Source organism: Clavelina lepadiformis, chromosome 7 (assembly GCF_947623445.1).
Source record: "Clavelina lepadiformis chromosome 7, kaClaLepa1.1, whole genome shotgun sequence".
Taxonomy (NCBI): domain Eukaryota; kingdom Metazoa; phylum Chordata; class Ascidiacea; order Aplousobranchia; family Clavelinidae; genus Clavelina; species Clavelina lepadiformis.
The window spans coordinates 16,499,770-16,521,476 of NC_135246.1; the positions used below are offsets into that span (position 1 = coordinate 16,499,770).

The 21,707-nt window shown below is 35.8% G+C and overlaps 3 protein-coding genes across 4 annotated transcripts in view; 2 read left to right on the forward strand and 1 right to left on the reverse strand.

The window, feature by feature from the left end:
• LOC143466265 (uncharacterized) overlaps window positions 1-21,707 on the reverse strand; it is a 38,202-nt gene that overhangs the window by 11,880 nt on the left and 4,615 nt on the right. The window contains exons 14-38 of one of the 2 annotated variants that reach the window (XM_076964923.1): window positions 21,523-21,645; window positions 21,088-21,210; window positions 20,840-20,962; window positions 20,506-20,628; window positions 20,300-20,422; window positions 20,088-20,210; window positions 19,804-19,926; window positions 19,513-19,635; window positions 19,216-19,338; window positions 19,013-19,135; window positions 18,715-18,837; window positions 18,299-18,421; window positions 18,022-18,144; window positions 17,728-17,850; window positions 17,428-17,550; window positions 17,020-17,142; window positions 16,809-16,931; window positions 16,554-16,688; window positions 16,311-16,436; window positions 16,075-16,206; window positions 15,792-15,911; window positions 15,536-15,661; window positions 15,270-15,395; window positions 14,993-15,138; window positions 14,165-14,830 (exon numbers count right to left, since the gene is read on the reverse strand). In XM_076964923.1, coding sequence (XP_076821038.1) covers window positions 14,687-14,830; window positions 14,993-15,138; window positions 15,270-15,395; window positions 15,536-15,661; window positions 15,792-15,911; window positions 16,075-16,206; window positions 16,311-16,436; window positions 16,554-16,688; window positions 16,809-16,931; window positions 17,020-17,142; window positions 17,428-17,550; window positions 17,728-17,850; window positions 18,022-18,144; window positions 18,299-18,421; window positions 18,715-18,837; window positions 19,013-19,135; window positions 19,216-19,338; window positions 19,513-19,635; window positions 19,804-19,926; window positions 20,088-20,210; window positions 20,300-20,422; window positions 20,506-20,628; window positions 20,840-20,962; window positions 21,088-21,210; window positions 21,523-21,645 — 3,146 coding nt within the window. In that variant the 3' untranslated portion in view covers window positions 14,165-14,686. Of the gene's footprint in view, window positions 1-14,164; window positions 14,831-14,992; window positions 15,139-15,269; window positions 15,396-15,535; window positions 15,662-15,791; window positions 15,912-16,074; window positions 16,207-16,310; window positions 16,437-16,553; window positions 16,689-16,808; window positions 16,932-17,019; window positions 17,143-17,427; window positions 17,551-17,727; window positions 17,851-18,021; window positions 18,145-18,298; window positions 18,422-18,714; window positions 18,838-19,012; window positions 19,136-19,215; window positions 19,339-19,512; window positions 19,636-19,803; window positions 19,927-20,087; window positions 20,211-20,299; window positions 20,423-20,505; window positions 20,629-20,839; window positions 20,963-21,087; window positions 21,211-21,522; window positions 21,646-21,707 lie in introns of those variants that run through there. The other variant, XM_076964924.1, reaches the window with a different exon arrangement.
• LOC143466281 (C-type mannose receptor 2-like) lies at window positions 1,810-4,006 on the forward strand. Its single transcript, XM_076964942.1, has 5 exons — window positions 1,810-1,970; window positions 2,196-2,334; window positions 2,520-2,752; window positions 2,911-3,049; window positions 3,612-4,006. Exons 1-5 carry the CDS (start codon window positions 1,862-1,864, stop codon window positions 3,886-3,888), a joined length of 897 nt encoding a protein of 298 aa, XP_076821057.1. The 5' UTR covers window positions 1,810-1,861; the 3' UTR covers window positions 3,889-4,006.
• Window positions 11,680-13,936, forward strand: LOC143466275 (C-type mannose receptor 2-like). Its single transcript, XM_076964935.1, has 5 exons — window positions 11,680-11,838; window positions 12,064-12,202; window positions 12,355-12,593; window positions 12,753-12,891; window positions 13,541-13,936. The coding sequence occupies exons 1-5, from the start codon at window positions 11,730-11,732 to the stop codon at window positions 13,815-13,817; spliced, it is 903 nt and encodes a 300-aa protein (XP_076821050.1). The 5' UTR covers window positions 11,680-11,729; the 3' UTR covers window positions 13,818-13,936.

The window sequence follows — 21,707 nt, forward strand, 5'->3', positions numbered from 1 at the left end:
AAAGAACTCTGTGTCATATAAGCAAAGTAATACTAATAAAATAAATAAAGCGTGGATAAAAATAAATGAAACCAAAAAACAATCGTGCAAAATATTATTGGATATTATTATTATCCAATATTTTTTATTGGAGTATTTGAGTTCGGCTGTAAATGCCAATCAGCCTGGAATATAAAATGCTGTAATGATGGTAAGAAGATGGAGACTATACATTTACGTATGAACAAGCTTTTATAAATTTTTTAAGTGGTCAATAAAGTACTTTAAGATCTCCATTTGACATAAGTGTGCAAGTGCTAATTCTTCGTTAACCTGCAATAAAGTGTTGCTTATTGCTTATTACATTACAATTGCTTAGCTATCTATCATTAATTGCGAACGTTATGATGATAGCAAATGCACAATCAACAATTTTAAATGAGTTTAATTAAATTTCGAAATAACGGTATAGCCTATATACAGTTTCTGAAACGTGCAAACATTTATACGCCGAAATGTTTTTCTTTTATATATTTGTCGATATAATTCTTCTTTTTCTGTTTTTATTCTCCAATATTAGTTAATTTTGTTCATAAAGCTAAAAAAAAGTTATAAAACAACTCAAACCTTGCAGACGATCAAGATATTCAACTAAAGCTTAGGTTATCCAGCAGTAATTAACCGCCGTTAAAGTTGAACCAAAATCAACTTGTAATCCATTCCTGGAAAACGGTCTCTGTTTCGGCGAAATTTCCGAATGTTCCGAATTTTCCCGGAATTGTCTTAATTTATTATACAAAGAGCAAACTCAGATGTAATTGATTGCCATGGCGCGTTCTGTTCCGATAAACAAGTTCAACAAAACCTTTAGCAAATTCTATGAAATGCTTAGTTTCCAAGAATTACATTGATTCTACTCAGTACCACGAAAGATGCATGATTCGATTTATGAACTCGAACATCTATCTTTTAAAATTTCGAAAACATGTTAAGTGAATTTCTATGAAACGGTTAACATTTTCTCGGAAAACGTTGGAATGTTCCATGAATTGGTCAAACAAGTCTGTTTGGTTGTGAAGTTTCTTCGTACCCACAAGTAATCAAACTCAAGCTAACTTTACACAATTTAAAAAAAATATTTAATTCATTTTATTTTTCAAAAATGTCTGCAAAGTCTAAATATTTTGAGAAATTAATGGAGATATTCTGCTATAAACTTGGAGTCATAGTGTAGTGCATAATGAAACGTGATTTGATACTGAAGTCACGTTTCACGTTGATTTCCGGGGTATTTTCAGACTGATAAAGCGATGTGTCATAGTTTGAGAGCTCTGTCTGTTCCATTTGAAGTGTTTCATCGCTACCTGTACTACAGCCAGTCGCAATGATTTTTTAATTTCTTGATTGCAAACTGTGTCGGAACTTTTGCAGAATGCTGCGCAGTTTGACAAAATCTTTTTATCTTACATTTTCTCAATTGTTTTAAGCACAGTCTTACTGTTTGCTTACTCACATTTCTCAGACTTGATGTCAGCGTTTCGCAACCATATCGTTTTTTAAAATATACAGTTTTGTAAACGTATAGATGCAAAAGCCGGCACCTGGCTATAGAAATAATTTACCCATTTTGTTCAACATTTACAATGTTTAGTTGTATATGGAGAACCTTGATCTATATGTAGAGTATATATCATTATTGTGACAACCGCATTTTGTTCCTGGAAAAAAGTAATATATTTTCAGTAAATGTCACATTAAACAAATTCATTTCTGTTGACAGTTGCTTGATTGATACCGTTCAACATTACTATATAACTTCTCGTTGCCTGCATGTATTTTATAGTAGACTACAGTAAAAGTTCGGCCAATCAAGAGTGTCAAAATGAAATACGGCGGATTAGATTTCGGACTTTCACTATGTTTTGTCTTGAGTTTCCTTCACTTTTCTGAAAGTTTGTGGATTGAGCCATACACTGACTTCGCATTGACCGGTTTGTTCAGTTTCTATAAATATTCAATTGGTATAGCTACAAGTATATATGCAAATATTTGTAATTAACTGCATGAACTATTTTACTTTGAGTCTTCAAATAATGCAGCATTTAATTTCCATGGTTTCTGTTGACGGCTTGCAATAAGTTTCCTTGTACTACAACACGAAATACACTAAATACCATATAACGTCATAACCACATTATATTATCCATTTATGACAGGAGAATGGAGAGAGGTTTACAGTGGGAGCAGGTATTACTACTTTTTGACCAAACTAAAGACTTACCAGCAAGCGCGTGATGAATGCAGAAGTTATGGAGGTGACCTCGCGGTCAGAGTGAGGGATTTTTCTTTACGAAGGTGAATTCATCATTCGAAAAAGTTTTTAAAATTTTTTAACAACGTTTAAAGAAAACGTTTTTACGATTTATTCAAAAGCATTAGTTGTGTTAAGAAAGTATTTTAAAATCTAACATTTGTAGACTATAACTTAAATTTATTATTTGTCATAATCAAAGGTATACCTATTTTCTCTTGCTATAAAGCACTCTACACCAAACTTTCGAATTCGACAAAGCGTGGATAGGATTGATGAAAGAAGACAACAGCTGGGTTTGGGTCGATAAGACTTCATCTACATCAGGAAACACCCATTGGATACCAGAACAACCTTCTAACACGGGTGGTAACGAAGACTGCGGCGAGATTATTTACTCTGACAATCTTGGCACAAACGACGTTCCATGCAGTGCTTACAGACACGGATTATGTGAACATAGTAAATATAATATCATAAAAACAAAACATATAATTACATAATTACAACGATGATTAATCTGTTCATTGGCCAAATATAGGCATCATTTTGTAAATGTTTCTAACGAATCGTCGCCTATTTTTTGTAAACTTGGTTTCAATATGTTTTCCTCATATCAGATAGACAAGGTTATGACGCTGGAAATGGATATCGTTATATTCTGACGTCAAAAGGCACGTGGGACGACACTCGCAACGAATGTGTAAAAGAGGGTGGCGATCTTGCAGCTGTTGGAATGAAGGACTTCTCCTTAAGAGCGTGAGTATACATTTTCTGCTGTATTGGATAACATATGAAGACGGAACCCCCCTTTCTTGAAAGAAGCATCAACTTTTTATATAACACGTGTAGGTAGATTTTAGTACAATATTTGGAAAAAACTTTCGAACCGAAGACCTTCCTTTTAAAATAAACATTCTTTCAGTATATAGGTGTAGAATATATTATATTCTTTGATTACAGTGGTTATCACAAATCACTGATTTTGCAGAATTACAATTACTATATAATATTAACTCGTAATTTATTAATATTTTTGTTACTTCTTCCTGAAGATATTTTCAAATTTGATTCGATTATTTGATTTACAAACTTAATTTTTTGAATGATTAGTTGCCTTCATAATTCCTTATGGTAATTTTCGTAGTTTCCCAAATATGACAAAGAGCAAAAGCTAGCACTAAGCTAACGCACAGTTTGAAATTACACATCGTATAAAAGCAAAATTGTATGAAGAACCAAATGCATTTTTGAGATTACAGAACAATTTAAAATTTTTATACTATCAGGTTAACGACATATTTTGTTGATGTTCTCACAGCCCAATTCAGCAAGCGTTGAACTTTGATGAAGCTTGGATCGGTTTACGTGATTTGATTGGCGGTGGTCAAGACTGGGTTTGGGCGGACCCTTCGGTTACTTCGTCCACCCGAGAAAATACCCACTGGATAGAAAACCCACGACAACCTTCAAATAGTGGTGGTAACGAAGACTGTGGAGAGATTATTCTTCAATATGACCTTCGCACAAACGATCGAGTTTGCAGCTTCGAAACGAATGGCTTATGTGAAATACCGATCATTACACAGTCAAAGTAAATGTGTGGGTTTGTTTGATTGTATTCAGAGATTTCAGTACATTTGGCGTTGGTGTGTGAATATACGCTTTGGAACTGATGAAAATACAAAGAAATAATAAAAAGAAAGGAATTGAAAATTCAATTGTGTTGAAAAAACTACAGCGTAAGTCTTTATTGTGTTTTGCAAATTTCTTTGCTATTGTTATACACTTGTTTTTGCCCTGTATTTATTGCGTTCCTCCCTTGCGGCTGATTACGCTTTTTCGCGCTTAGTTAAGCACATGCGTCTTTTTTCGACTCGTGTCCGACAGGTAGTCGCACGATCAGTTTGATATTGGAACTCCTGAAATGAGCTGTGTGAACGAAACTTAACTAAACTGTTTTTAAATAAAAGATGTGCCTGTAAATCTGTAAATCTAAGAGTGAGGACAACAAACAGTAACACTGGCGGGCACGGCAGGACCTCTTAGATACACAGAAGATTTTATCAAGTTTTACTGAAGCATGAATTTTTTTACTCTCCGCCTCGTTACCAGCGTGGCAATAGTTTTTCGTCTTTTCTGAAAGAATTCGAATGCTTCTGCGACAGCGTTAAAGCATCGGATGCGGCAAAGAAACATGCATTTCTACAAAGCTTGCCGGAAGACATGAGATTCTCCATGACCGATGGTCGTAAAGAACTCTACGAGCTTAGTTATGACGAACGCATTCAACAAGCAAAAGACACGGCTTCAGGACTATCTTCACCAAAGCATGCTATGCAACAACTCTTTCAGCGCACTCAAGGTTTTGACGAATCCGTAAGAAGCTTTCTTTCTTTAACCCAATTGGGAAAAATGGCTTATCCATACGACGAACAGCATGAAATGCGCAGTAGTGTGCTGTACTACCTACTCGTTCGAGGACTGAGAGATCGTCAACAAGCCTCTCAAATCTTACGCGATAACTCTAAAATTGCACAACCGGATTTTTACGCCACAGCTAAGAACATTATTGAAAACGCAGAACGGACGCATCATGAACCACGTATAATGACGTCAGAAGTAGCAGCGGTGATAGGAGATCACCAGGATGTATCCCAATTAAAAAGAACTGTCGAAAAACTTCAGGACGAAATTTTCCAGCTGCGAAACGAAATGAAGACAGCAAGAGGACCTCGGGAAGAGAGAAAAAGACTTCAGTGTTTAGCTGTGGGGAATATGGTCACATTGCTCGACGCTGTCACAGGCAACATGCAAGAAACCTTCGACGTGTTTCTGGCGTACATGGAACTAACAGCAATCCACCACGGAAAATCTACCAGGTTCAAACTATGGATCAGGACTTGCATATATAGTTATGCCAACATAAACATTAATGAGAGTTCAGTGTTTGCTTTGATTGACACTGGGGCTACCGTTACAGATATAAGTAAGAGTTTGTATGATACGCTACAAACAACATTATCAAAATGCCCAACCGGAATTGATTTTGTGGGTGCTGGAGGTAAGCCTATAAATATGTTGGGCAGCTGTAAGGTTAAAATCTCAGTCGCCGGTTGTATAGAATCTTGCGATGTTTATGTCTGCGACTCTATCGCTGATCATTTTATCTTGGGAAATGATTATTTGCAACATAACCGGTGTATCGTGAATTATGAAAAAACGTTTTTAAAAACGAGAGGGGGCACCATTCCCCTACTAAAATTCCCAGGCATAGCAAATAGTCATGTCGTTAAGTTGTTAGATTTTGCACGTATTCCTCCTTTTACCGAACTGTTACTTCCTGGAACATTTGACGGTCAACCAAACATGCCGGATGTGGAAGTTTGATCGAACGCCTTAACAACGTTCAAGAGAAGTGGAATGTTGCAGTCGCGGAGTATGTTACCTCTACTCAAGCCAATTTAGTCCATAGTTACGTTTGGCAAATCCATCAAACGTCGAACTTGTAATTCCAAGCGGGTCTTCCGTTGCAAGAGTTGTTCCAATTACACTTGGTGTTACACTTGTTTTTGCCGGTTCCACGACATATGGCCGCGGGAAAGTGACCGCGAACAAACTCACCGGGGTCAACTAAACGTGACGTAAATTGACCGCGAACAAACTGACTGTGATGTAAATTGACCGCGAACAAACTAACCGGGAACAGACTGACCGGAATGAAAATTGACCGGGAGGTAAATTGACCGTGCAAGTGCTGAATTATTGTGTTTAAGTTGATGGTAGTATATGATATGTAAATATTTGTTTGTAACTATTTCCTTTGTTTTTAACAAAATTTTTTTTTATTTCAATACACATTGAAACATTTATTGAAATTAACAGAAATATTTCCGGAAATACGAGAAATACGAGTAACAACATTAAAAGACGTTCACTGCAAAACAGATATGACACTACATAATAAGGGCACTAAAATTTACACAAACTGTTATTTGACAAATAAGGAAGTTTATTGCGCAAATTGTAGGTTGTGGGCGATGCCTCTGAGAAAATCTAATATGTCACGAGATGAGATAGGGTGAGATAGGCTACAACGCATTGTTTCATAATCTCATCAAACAACTCGTCTAGACCGGGAAAATGCATGTAACAATAAGAAATCTATGAATATGGGTCACCGTACAAGGGGCCAAAAAACTCTACGAGTGGCAACCTTGACTGCAATACACATACTGGATAGTGACTAGATAGCGACTAGATAGTGAATTAGAATTTTGACCTTTTGACGGCCAATTTGTCGCCGGTTAATTTGATCGCCGGCCAATTTATCGACGGTTAATTTCATCGCCGGCCAGTTTACGTCACGGTTAATTTGATCGCCGGCCAATTTGTTGCCGGTCAGTTGTCCACAACCAGTTGTCGCCGGCGAATTTGTTCACGGCCATATGTCGTGATCCCGTTTTTGCCCTATATTTATTGTGTTCCTCCCTTGCGGCTGATTACGCTTTTTCGAGCTTAATTAAGCACATGCGTCTGTTTTCGACTTGTGACACACAAGACAACAAAACGTAACACTATTTTATGCGGGATAAAGGGGTAGGCTATATTCTTTCAATTTAATTATGCTATTAGCATACTCATGCCGAAACTATATATAGGTTTTCTATAAAATTAGAAAATGAATTTCATTTGTCAGTTTGATCTGTTTCATTTAACACCGTTTTAGAACAAAAAGTTTTCTTACATTTATCAGGATTTCCGTTTCTTTATTACAGTAGCGTTGTACAACGAAATAACACAAGAAATTTTATATTTATAGTATATTACTCAACATCGGGAAAATGCATATAGTCGTACATTCGCATGCTGATTAAATTTAGGTTCCCGTCCAAAGGAATTTGTTGGAAACAATGCGTTCTAAGAGACATGTACAATGCAGCAAACATGTCTAAGCAGGTGAAAACAGCACAGGTAGAGCATGTAAATAACTAACCTTAGAAATTTTTAGACAGTTTAATAAACTAAACAAGGCAAAGCTGGTTTGAATCCAAAAAAGGCGACATCGCGCAGTAAAACCCCAAAGCGGTTTTTTGGAATTGTTTGGCTTAATAGCTAAAGTGTTTTAGGCTTAATGTACTCGAATACCTTTGCAAAGTATGTGCTTTTAAATATGCATAATCTACTTAACCGCATTTCTGATATATGTTACAACGTGCACTTGTGCAGTTCTATTGAATTACGTCGAATAAAACATCGTCAATACTGTAAGAATCAATCACAGCGAGTCGTCTGCAGTTTCACTAGGTTCAGAGTTGTTCCTAGCAGGTAGTGTAGCGTTGTTATCCGAAACAAACGCTTCATTGTTGCTCCTTCCGGTAGCAGTGATTTTTGATTTTGGAGCGTGTTTTGATTTATAAATCTGAAAAGTAAATATGAAAGATTGAATACGTTTGCGGTACAAGGCAGTTTATTCAGCTTAATTGATTGTGCAGTGTGCTGCTCATCAAACAGCCTAGCCAGCAAAATGCAAAGATATTTTGGCCTCTATGCCTGAAAGAGTGTTTCCTCCCTCTCTACTTACGTCTTTGATGAAACACTGCTATCAAGGCACTCAGCAAAAACACAACGATCATCGGGGCGCTTCACACTTACTTCGGTGGGTTTTAAACCTTCTGCCGGCGCTTTGCGCGGTTGACTATCAGGAGCCTGTTCTGTAATTCCAAAACTTTATTATGGCTTATCTCATGTTACAAGACAAATAACAAAAATAAAAGGTAGAATTCTGGAATAAGGTACCTGTACCGAATAAGGCCCACCTAACACTTTTTTGAAAATAACTCAAGAACCATAAATGAGAATAGACTGAAAAATCGTATTCTATTAGTGAGGGTATATGACTACAACATATTAAAACCACAATACCTGACAACCCCCCAAAAAATTTTTATAAAGAAATTAAAAATTCCAAAAAATGGGCCTTATTAGGAGCATAGGCTCCTAATAAGGCCCACCAATTTTGTGAGTATTTTGATTCAAAACATAGTAATAGACAACATATAACATTATTAGAAATTTCACATTTTAAGTTGTACAAACATTTAAAAAGATTCCACTAGGGGAATCAAAAGTAACTGCAACAATTTGCCAACTGATGACTGGAACCACTCTTGAAGTCTGGACATCAATTAGCCAAGCATCTTGTATGGGCCTTATTAGGCGCATGTGGCATCCACGAAAAAAATGTCACATTTTTATCATCAGAAAAATTTCAGCAAAAAAAAGTGCATTATCCTTTTCGATACTAAGTTGGTTGTTACATGAAAACTTCAGCCGGCTGACAACAGTTCATTTAACCGGCCAAATTCTCACTTACTTTTTTTCTAAATAAACAAAACCACCTTAACTGCAAATATCAAATTTTTGTTGTGCTCTAGCGAATCGGTTGATCACGTGACAAGGATGAAATCTGGTAAACCATCATGAATTTATATTAGTTTTTATGTAGGGACAAAATCTTTCATTTATTTGCACGGGTTTGCGAAATATGAGCAATGGGCCTTATTAGGGACCGGGCCTTATTCGGTACAGGTACCTTATATGAAAGGTTGCTTCGTGAAATGGTATTCATGATTTAGAAGTAAATTTTTGCCTTCGCATCTTCCGTTCCTGTAGTCCAAGTATGGCCCTCAATCGTAGACGTATCCACCGATGGTGTTTTTACAGGAAACATCAATGCCTTTGCAATCGTGGTGACCGAGGAGACACTCGTCGATGTCTGAAAAAGAAGTATAAAATGACACAACAAATCCTTAAAAAACTAACTTATTTATTTCAAACGTTTCTTGTTGATTTCTATTTTTTAACATTTTCGAAAAAGATCAAAGGAAATCTACATAACTTAGTTACACACTCGCTTTCAACGACATTGCTAGTGTTATCTGCTTCCTCGCATTCGATCCTATCTGAAGAAAATTTACTTTTACTATCGTTTAAAATTTTACATTTCATTTAGAAGCATTAGTTCCAAAAGTAACATCCAAAGTGCCTAATAACGCAATTTGTGTGATTGTGTTACGATAAAATTAAGGTAAAACCAGGTTCGTTATCACATTAACGGTGAGTCGTAGCACCATAAACTGTTAAAAGAGATTTAATAAAATCAACTGTAGAAACCCATTAATAAAAACAATTAGTTATAAAAAGAAGTGGGTAGATATAACCACAAAGAATAGAGCCGAGGCTATTACATATAAGAGATGACAAATAATAATAGTAAGAAACGACCAACACATACGTAAACTGCAATCTAGAGATGGAAACGAGAAAACCAGAAGCTCTACGTCAGAAGAAACCTCTCACCTTTTTTGCTCAACGCAAGACGGAATGTAAGAACAAATACGGTAATGGAACGGCAGGAATGTAGCGACACGAGGCGAAAAGACGGAAATGTTACAAAAGTGTGCTTGGTGCACGCAATCAACTGTAAATGAGCAAGAATGCCGAAAGCTATGACAAAAATGCTCAGGGTGAGAACGAAAAAGCTAAAAGCATGACAAAGGCTTGTAAAATGAGCAATAAACTGCAAACATACACAGTAATATAAAAATAGTGACTATATAGTATAGTTGAAATGTACCTATTAATCATTCTCTCGGTGTTTCCTGTCACGTCGACCTTCTCAAAATTGCAGGATGTGCGTTTGAGTTGTTAGAACATAATCCTTACCAGTACAACTATAAAACCGTCTCCATGGAATCCTTTATTTGCAAACGCAACTGTAACTTCCGATTGTGTTCACACATTGCGCTGCGTGATTACATTTTGCACCTATCTTACGTTCATCGATATCTATGTAAAATGCATTAGGAAATAAATTGAAATATTCTAACATAATAGTTACATGTAACAACTCAGTGAAAACTGTTGCTGTGTAAATAACTTTTGTCACAGATCTCGGGACTTCATACATAGCGATCAGTATACCAACGTAATCAACTTTCGACTTTCACACTTCTGTAACCATCTCTCTGGAATCTTTTATTGCATTCGCATTCGTAAGGACTTTTGTGTTAATGCAGTGAGCATCGGCGTGACACAGTGGCCACATTTTGTTCAGGAAGACAATTATTTATGCGTAAAGTAAATGCGAATGTAAGTAAAACCTTACATTCAAGTAAAGCTTAATAAAGCTTAGTAAAGCAAAATATTCAAGTAAAGCTTAGGTTATCCAGCAGTGATTTAAAGCCGTTAAAGTTGAACCAAAATCAACTTGTAATACATTCCTGGAAAGTGGTCTCTGATTTGGCGAAATTCCCGAATTTTCCCAGAAATGTTTTAATTTATTATACGAAGAGCAAACTCAGATATAATTGATTGCCATAGTGCGTTCTGTTCCGATAAACATTTTCAACAAAACTTTGCAAATTCTATGAAATGCTTATAGTTTCCAAGAATTACCTTGATTCTACTCAGTACCATGAAAGATGCATGATTTGATTTACGAACTCGAACATCTATTGTTTAAAATTTCGAAAACATGTCAAGTGCACTTTTATGAAATAGTACGGATTTTCTTGGAAACCGTTGGAGTGTTCCATGAATTGGTCAAACAAGTCTGTTTGGTTCTGGTGTTTCTCCGCACCCACAAATCATCAAACTCAAGATAACTTTACACAATTTAAAAAATATTTAATTTATTTTTCACAATTGTTTGCAAAGAGTAAACGTTTTGAGAAATTAATGGATATAGTTTAGTATAAACTTGGGGTCATAGTGTAGTGCACAATAAAACGTGGTTTGCTACTGAAGTCACGTTTTCACGTTGATTTCCTGGAGTATTTTCAGACTGATAAATCGATGTGTCATAATTTGAGAGCTCTGTCAGTATCGTTTGAAACGTTTCATCGCTAAATGTAGTACAGCCAGTCTCAATAGTTTTTTTTTTAATTTTTTGGCTGCAAACTGTGTCGGAACTTCTGCAGAATGCTGTGCAGTTTGACAAAATTTTATCATCCTACAATGTCGATCTCACCTGTTTTGCGCACAGTCTTATTGTCTGCTTACTCACATTTGTTAGACTTGACGTCAGCGTATTGCAACTATATTGTACTTTTAACAATGCAGTATTTTAAAAGTACTGTTGCAAAAGCAGACACCTGGCTGTAGAAATTATTTACCCATTTTGTTCAACATTAAGGATGTTTAGTTGTTTATGGAGAACCTTGATCTAAATGTAGAGCATATATCATTATTGTGACAACCGCATTTCGTTCCTCCAAAAACGAACTACATGTTAAGTAAATGTCACATTAAACCAATTCATTTCTTGTGACAGTTGCTTGATTGATACAGTTCCACATTACTATATAAATTCTCGTTGCCTGCATGTATTTCATAGTAGGCTACAGTAAAAGTTAGGCCAGTCAAAAGTCTCAAAATGAAGTACGGCAGATTAGAGTTGGGACTTTCGCTATGTTTTGTCTTGAGTTATCTTCACTTTTCTGCAAGTCTTTTGACTGATCATCACTTTTACCACCCATTGACCGGTTTGTTTAGTTTTGTATAAATTTATATTGGTATATCTAAAAGTATATATGCAAACTTTTACAATAAACTACATGAAATGTTTTCCGTTATGCCTTCAAATATTGCAGCATTTAGTTTTCATGGTTTTTGTTCACGGCTTATAAAAATTTTCCTTGTACCACAAAACGATATACAATAAATATCAAATCATGTCTTAACCACATTATATAACCTATTTACGACAGGAGAATGGAGGGAGGTTTGCAGTGGAAGCGGGTATTACTACATTTTGACCCAACAAAAGACTTATCAACAAGCGCGTGATGAATGCAAAAGTTATGGAGGTGACCTCGCGGTCAGAGTGAGGGATTTTTCTTTAAGAAGGTGAATTCAACTTTCCTCAACGTTTTTAAACTTTTTAACAACGTTTAGGAAAACCTTTTAGAAAGTATTTTAAAGTCCAACATTTGTAACCAATTACTTAAATTTAAAATTTGCTATAATCAAAGGATTTCCTATTTTCTCTTGTTATATAGCACCCTACAACAAACTTTCAAATTTGACAAAGCGTGGGTAGGATTGAGCAAAGAAGACAACAGCTGGGTTTGGGTCGATAAGACTTCATCTACATCAGGAAACACTCATTGGATACAAAATCCACAACAACCTTCTAACACGGGTGGTAACGAAAACTGCGGCGAGATTATTGACTCCTACAGTCTTGGCACAAACGACATTCCATGCAGTTCTACCAGATACGGATTATGTGAACATAGTAAATACAGCAATATATAAACAAAACATATAATTGCATATTACAACGGTGATTAATTAGTTCATTGGTCAAATATGGTCATCATTTTGCGAATGTTTCTAACTAATAGTCACCTATTTTCTATACAACTTAGTTTCAGTATCTTGTACCTCATATCAGATAGACAAGGTTACGATGCTGGCAATGGATATCGTTATATGCTGACGTCAAAAGGCACGTGGGACAACACTCGCAACGAATGTGTAAAAGAGGGTGGCGATCTTGCAGCTGTTGGAATGAAGGACTTCTCCTTAAGAGCGTGAGTATACATTTTTTTACTGTATTGGATAATATATAAAAACGAAATCATTTTTTCCAGGAAGAAGCATATAATTTATGTAATAAATTTTATAACACTTTTATGCTTCTTTCATGAAAGAAAGGTTTCGTTTTTATATATTATCCAATAAAATAGAAAATGTATTTTTTATTATGTAGGTCTAGTTTAGTTTATTTTTTGGAAGAAATTTCAAATCGAAATCCTTACATTACGTTTATCAAATAAACATTATTTCAGTATAAATTTATCGAATAATATATTTTCTCTTATTGCAGTGGTTAACAAGATTGCAAAATTACGATTATTATATATTATTAAATCTTAATTTATAAATCTTTCCCTTATTTCTTCCTGAGCTTATTTTCAAGTATTTGTCGATCATTTGATTTATAAATTTAGTTTTTTAAATGATTGGTTGCCTTCATAATCCATTATGGTAATTTTCGTAGTTTTCCAAGTATGAAAAAGTAGTCCAGGTCCAACACTAAGCTTACGTATTGTTTAAAATTACACATTATTTTAAGAAAATTTGTAAAAAGAATTAAATGTAAGTTTTTTGAGATTTCAAAAGAGTATTTACAATTTTATACTATCAAGTTAACAACTTATTTTGTTCATGTTCTCACAGCCCAATTCAGCAAGCGTTGGGTTTTGATGAAGCTTGGATCGGTTTACGTGATTTGATCGGCGGTGGTCAAGACTGGGTTTGGGCTGACCGTACGGTTACTTCGTCCACCCGAGAAAATACCCACTGGATAGAAAACCCACGACAACCTGACAACACAGCTGGTAACGAAGAATGCGGAGAGATTATTCTTCAGTATGAACTTCGCACAAACGACCGAGTTTGCAGCTTCGAAACAAATGGCTTATGTGAAATACCGATCATAACGCAATACACGTAAATGTGTGGGTTTGATTGATTGTATTCACAGAGTTCAGTACATTTTGCGTTGGTGGGTGAATATACGCTTTAGAACTGATGAAAATACAAAGAAATAATAAACTAAAAGAAATGGAAAAATCAATTGTCTTGACAAAAATATAGCTTAAGCGTTTATCGTCTTTTGTAAATAACTTTGCTATTTTTTGCGGGATAAAGGGATAGGCTATAGACTTTCAGACATTTTTATTATATTAGCATAATCATGCGGACGCTATTTATAAATTGTCTATAAAACTGAAAAAAAAATTTTTTTTGTCAGTTTAACCTGTTTCATTTCATACTATTTCACAAAACTGTTCTAACATATACCAGTATTCCTTTTCTTTATTACAGTAGCGTTGTATAACGAAATAACTCAAGAAAGTTCATATTTATAGTATATTAGTCAACATCTGGAAAATGCATACAGTCGTACATTCGCATGCTGATTAAATTCAGGTTACACCCAAAATAATTTGTTGGAAACAATGCGTTTTAAGAGACATGTACAATGCAGCAAACATGAATAAGCAAGTGAAACTGGCACAGGTAGAGCATGTGAATAACTAAACTTGGAAATTTTTTTACAGTTTAATAAACTAAAGAATGCAAAAACTGGTTTGAGTCCAAAAAGGACGACATCGTGCAGTAAAACTGCAGAGAAATTTTTTGGACCAGTTTGGCTTAATAGCTAAAATGTTTTTGGCTTAATATGCTCGAATACCTTTAAAAAGTATGTGCTTTTGAATATGTATAAACTACTAAACAGAACTTCAGATATATGTTACAAAGTGCACTTGTACAATTATATTGAATTATATGGAATAAAACATCGTCAATAAGAATCAATCACAGCGAAACTTCAGCAGTTTCACTAGGTTCAGAGTTGTTCCTAGCAGGTAATGTAGCGTTTTTATCCGAAACAAACGCTCTATTGTTGCTCCCTCCAGTAGCAGTGATTGTTGATTTTGAAGCTTGTTTTGATTTGTAAATCTGAAAAGTTGATGTGGAAAGTTTAATACGATTATAGTACAAGGCAGTTTAATAAGCTTAATTGATAGTGCAGTGTGCTGCGCATCGAACAGCTTGAGCAGAACAATGGAAAAATACATTGGCATTTACTCCTATAAGAGCACTTTTTCTCTCTGTACTTACCCTTATAACTACAAGTGCAACAAGAAGAACCGCTACCAAGCCACTCAGCACAAACACAACGATCATCGGGGCACTTGGTTCATTCTCTGCGGTGGATTGTAAACCTTCTGCCGGCGCTTTGCGCGGTAGACGGTCAGGAGCCCGCTCTATAATTTCAAAACTGTGTTATGGCTGATCACATGTTACAAGAGAAAGAATACAACTAACTGAACGTTTCTTGAAAATATAGAAGGTTGCTTCATGAAATGGTAATGATAATTTAGACGTAAAGTATTGCCTTCGCATCTTCCGTTTCTGTAGTCCAAGTACGGCCCACAATCGCAGACGTATCCACCGATGGTGTTTTTGCAGGAAACATCAACGCCTTTGCAGTCGTGATGACCGAGAAGACACTCGTCGATGTCTGCAAAAGAAGTATAAAATGACACAACAAATCCTTAAAATACAAACTTATTTATTTCAAACTTTTTCTGTTGAATTCTGATTTATTAACGTTTCCGAAAAAAGTCAAGGGAAATCTATATAACTTAATTAGTTAGGTACCTTTGCACTCTTTACCATTGCCCAAAAATCCTGGACGACATTTGCACGTGTAAGAACCGATTGTGTTGACACACTCGCTTCCAACGTTATTGCAAGAGTTATCTGCTTCCTCGCATTCGTTTGTATCTGAAGAAATTTTAATTTTAATATCGTTTCAAATTTTACATCACATTTAGGAATATTAGGCTATTTCCTAAAACAGCATACAAAGTGCCTAACAACGCAATTTGTGTTGTTGTTAAATCATAACTCTTACCAGAACAACTGAAACCATTTCCATGGAATCCTTCTTTACAAACGCAACTGTAACTTCCGATTGTGTTTACACATTGCGCTGCGTGATTGCATTTTGCACCTATCTTACATTCATCGATATCTATGTAAAATTCATTAGGAAACCATTGAAATATTCTAACATACTAGTTACACGTAACAATTTAGTGAAAACTGTTGCAGTGTGATATAACTGATTAAATTTTGTCAGATATATCGGTTCTTCGTACATAGAGATCAGTCTACAAACGTAATACAATTCAGACCTTCACACTTCTGTAAACCGTCTCCTTGGAATCCTTTGTTGCATTCGCACTTGTAGGATCCCTTTGTGTTAACACAGTGAGCATCGCCGTGACACAGTTCTAACTCTTCATTGAGAAGACATTCATCGTCATCTAACGGTTTCAAAAGAGCGAAATTAAGTTAAGTGGATACAAAACGTTTAGCGATAAAAAATTGTATGAGTTACACCAAGAAAATGTCAGAAGTCGTTTATAACCTTCGCAAGTCATTCCATCTCCTATGTATCCAGGATTACAAACACATTCGTAACTTCCTTTGGTGTTGTTACATTGGGCGTTGAAGTCACAATTTGCAACATCTGGTTGGAGGCACTCATCAGTGTCTGCATAAAAATTGTCATTTAATGATTAGGCTACAAGGATAACTTAAAAACATAGAATTTTTATGTGAGAGTTTACATTAACTACTGTATGTTAAAGTATGTGTTGATATTTCTGACCATTGCAAATTTGTACACCATCTCCTTGGTAACCATCTTTACAGCTACATGTGTAATTTCCAATCAAGTTTATACAAGCAGCATCGGCATGGCAAAGTTCTTTCACATTTGCATCAACTTCACATTCATTGACATCTTAAATATTTAAAAAAACGGTCTTTACACGTCAAAATGTGTCATTAGTACTAATGTAACTAATCATGGAAGAAAAAAAAAACAGATTTGGACTATCTGATTTGGCATGAAACAGCTCACCAGTGCACTCAACGCCATTGCCATTGTATCCCTCAATACATTCACAGCGATAACTCCCGTCAGTATCAATACACCTCGCCGCACGGTGGCAATCATACTCGCCGATGAGGCATTCGTTCAAATCTTGAAAATCAACATTCAGTTTGTTATGAGGGCGAAGAGCAGTAAATTTTTATAACCGTTGATTCTCTTGAATGTGTTTAATGCTTACTCGAGCAAGCGAATCCATTTCCAGTATAACCGACTCTGCAAGAACAGGCATAACCTCCATCAGTGTTTGTGCAAGAGGCTTGTGGAGAGCAGTCGTGGACATCGAGATCACATTCGTTGACATCTTGACAGATTAACAAGTTAGGTATAGACAGGGTTTTTTAAGGTTTGGTTTGGGTGACTGCTAAGTAGTTTTAAAAGACCGCAAGTGTTTCATTTAAATACCAAAAAATAGCCATATTTGCAAGTCCAAATTTTGGGAAACCGCTGGAGAAATTTGAAAAAACACCTTAAAAAAACACTGGGTATAGACTTCAGTTACTAATTTAGATCAGATAATAAGTGTTATTAATCATCACGTAAACTGTCTTGATTAGGCTTATTTTTTCCATTATCCACCTAAAATTACCTTTGCACTCAACTCCATCTCCCTCAAAACCCGGACTGCACAAACATTCAAATGAACCAACGGTATTTGAGCAACTTGCATTGGCATGGCAATTGTGTGTCGAAGTAAAGCATTCATCTACGTCTGAAATACAAAGTGTTCTTATTATTCTTTTTTTGAATAACAGCTCGATTTTCTTTTTTTCAAAAAATATCTAAAGAATGAAATTAAACCAACGATCATTTGCTGACAAACTCTACATTGCTGGTGTTCAATGTTTCAATAAAGGTAATGTATAAAAAGTTTTTATTCAGTATTTACCGCTGCAAGTTATCCCGTCTCCTGTATAGCCTGGTAAGCATTCGCAGTTGTAACTTCCAATCGTGTCGGTACAGATTGCTTTTAAGTGACATTTATCAAGTGGTGTGCTGCATTCTACGATATCTTAAAAACGAAATACAGCATGCAACCTTATACATAAAATGTAACAGCTACTTTCTTGCGGTTAAAGGCATAAAAACCTGCTGCCTATTTTGTTTGTTGTAAACAATAGAAGGGCATGCAGAATAAATACAACAATAAGTAACATACAACATTAATTCACAGAAAATATACTTGAGCAAGATTTCCCGTCACCACTGAAGCCATTTTGGCATTGGCATCGATAGGAACCGACCGTATTAGTGCATGTAGCGTGTTCATCGCAACTGTCAAGCAATAACTCGCATTCGTCGATATCTAGAACAACAAACATTGCATGGTACGGATTTTTCCATTGCAAATAACCATAGTACATGTATTTCTTATGTTTTCTCGTAAAAAGTTATTTTTAAATCCGGAGTTCCACCGTGTTTACAGTAAGTAAAAAACTTAACATTTCGTGTCTTTGTACCTGAACACGTTTTCCCGTCACCGGAGTATCCTTCCTTGCACACACATTGATATCCTCCCGCCAAGTCATTGCAGATTGCCATTGGGTGGCAGTCGTGATTTGTAGTGTTGCATTCGTTGAAATCTGAAGATGTGGTTTGTATAAGGTTAAGTTTGCTACCATTTTACTTGCTATATCTACTGATATATATAATCGACATGTTTTTCTAATTGTTTACTTGCAAATAAATACGACTAAGCAAGAAGCTATCAAACAACATAACGGCAACTACGCTCTGAAGTTATCACGGTCTATTTCATCTGTTGGGAGTAAGGAAAATAAAACACCGTTGCCGAGTAACTGGTATAGTGATATGTTACATGAGGCTATGTTCAAACTACTGCAGGCTTGCGATATCTGAAATTCAAACGACTTACTTGAACATGTAACGCCATCGCCAACAAATCCTGGATTGCAACTGCATTTATAAGAACCAACAGTGTTTGTACAATACCCATCGGGGGAACAGTTTGTTGACGATGTCGTGCACTCGTCAAAATCTGTGAATATAACATGAAGATGGTACCTGTAACTTCTGTATCAACGTTTTCCGATATTAAGGACACTGCCAAAACGTTCATTGTGAGACGAACGAATTCCTAAGTTGTCAAATTAAAAACACCAGGCTTCAACGAATTTCAAAAGACTTTATTTTTAATGTTTAGCGGTGCATACCATTACAGCTAACACCATCGCCAGAATAACCATTTCCACAAACACAAGTAAACCCTCCGTCTGTATCAGTACATGTTGCCGCATCATGGCAGTTATGAGCATCGGTAGAACATTCATCAACATCTGCAGACAAAATATAGGCAAAAGAAACTAAATTTTTGAGTAAGTCTTGTAATGTTTAGAAAAAGGACAAGATCTTTTACTTTCGCATGATTTCCCATTTCCAGTATATCCATTTTGACAGGAGCATTGGTAAGAACCAACATCATTAATACATGTAGCATGTACATCACAGTCATACTGTGCGGCCAAGCATTCATCAATATCTGAACAGAAACAAACAACCATTTATATACAGTTCCATGAAAGGGGGTTTTCGGTTATAACAAATTAGTTTTAGTTAAGATTTATTTGAGTTAAGATTTAGCTTACTAAGTTAAGTTAATTTTGGTTAAGATTTATTTAAGGCCAGTTTAGTTACAATTTTATTTAAATTTAACCTTCGCAAACTATTCCATCGCCTTGATATCCTTCTTTGCAGAGGCAGTCGTAACTTCCCTCCGTGTCAATACATATGGCTTCAAGGTTGCAGTTGTGTGTGCCAGTGCTGCATTCGTCGTAATCTTTTGCATTAAATATATCGATGTTTAATTTAACAAGACTACTGTCTTAAAAAATTATTTTACATTAAAACAAATAATTAGTAATTTATGGTTGGTTTGTGGATTTCCTGACTCCTGACTCTAGTATGTTGTCTTTATAGCAAAATATGGACCGATAGTATAACTTACTTGAGCACTGAGCACCGTCACCAGAAAACCCTGGACTGCAAGCGCATTGAAAAGAACCAATCGTGTTTATACAGTTAGCCATGTCATGGCAATCGTCCATCTCATTTTTGCATTCATTGATATCTAATTATGATATCATAGTAAAAATCGTAGAAATTACGTATTCTGACAAAGGTAGAAATGTTGGTGTTTTACGGAAAAGTGTGAGGAAAAACAAAGGTAGATACTCTAACTGCATGCATTTGTTAAGCGCAAGATATGACGCCATATTTTGTGTTTTGTACCGTAACAATCGATTCCATTTCCAGTGTAGCCTTGGCTGCAGGTACAAGTGTAATGTCCCTCTGTATCTTGACACACAGCCGCTTGGTGGCAGTTATGAGTCGAAATCTCACATTCGTTCACATCTGAAACAAACGTAAGTTGTAAATATAGTCACAAAAGAGCATTCTAAACAGCATCATCACCAATAGAATACTCAGAAAAGAAGACTAACTTGTGCACACTGTGCCGCTTCCACTATAACCGTCGTTGCAAGAACATCCGTAGGCGCCGATAGTGTTCGTACACGAAGCGTGTTCATCGCAACCATGTAAAGCGTTTTCGCATTCGTCAAGATCTTACAAAGGTTACCAATTGTTTCAGAAATTATTTCGAAAAGTTTGCTGCTGCGTCACAATTTCGGTTACAGTAATCGCTTACCATTGCAATTTACACCATCACCAGTGTATCCATCTGAACAAGTACATGTGAAACTTCCGATGACGTTTGAACATACTGCTTGGGCATGGCAGTTGTGTCTGATTTCGGCACACTCGTCAATATCTGAAATTATCAAAGCACAGCGTCCATTGTACGAGAATACAGTTGCTTACTGTTGCTTATATGTGTTTGTGCGTGTTTAATTGTATGGGCCTAACTTATATATATCCAAACGCAAGGCTTGTTATATATGTGCAGTATTTAATCACATATTAATATAGTTAATATATTAATATAGCTAATAATACATCTTTGTTCTCTTTAGTTATTATACCGTTGCAGGATCTTCCGTCTCCGGTGTAACCGTCCTGGCACTGGCATGTGTAGCTTCCTTCCACGTCAACGCAATTTGCTGATTCATGACAATCATGTGCGTTGATTTCGCATTCGTTGATGTCTTTGTAAATAAATATCATATAAGGTTAAGTAGTTTTTGCAGAATAACCGTCTTCTTTAAATAAACAGGTTTCGATACTGACCGCAGACCAACTATGTTGTAATATAGTTTTATACAAGTCTTACTTGTGCATGTTTTGCCGTCCCCTTCAAAACCAGATTTGCAAACGCATTCGTACGAACCAATCACATTTCTACACGCTGCGTTTACGTCACAGTCAAACTGAGCTGTACCACATTCGTCAACATCTGAAAAAAATTTAAATTGACTTCGAAATATAAGTGTGACCTTTTGCTACCACGAATAATTATTAAAGCGTCACATTCAAAACGTCCGAAGAAAAGTTTGATTTGAAACAGCATTGAAAGTTAAAAACTCAGAATTAAAGTTTGCCAAAGTATAATTATAACGTTTAAATTACAGGATAGCATTTCTGTGAAAAGTATTATTATTTATAGAAAATGTTTTCATTTTCTGTCTTTTACATCATGTCCTTCTTCTAAAAATAATATAAATAACTATAAAGAAAATGTATCTCTACACTAACTACATACTCATACCTTCACAAGAAACGCCGTCACCGGTATAACCATTCACGCACTGACATCTGAAGCTTCCTTCTGTGTCGATGCAAGTGGCTGAAATGTGGCAATTGTTGGAGTTTCCCTCACATTCATCAACATCTGCGAGAATAAAAATGAATAAAGTCACATGTTGGAAACTTGCAATTGTGTGACCCGGAACC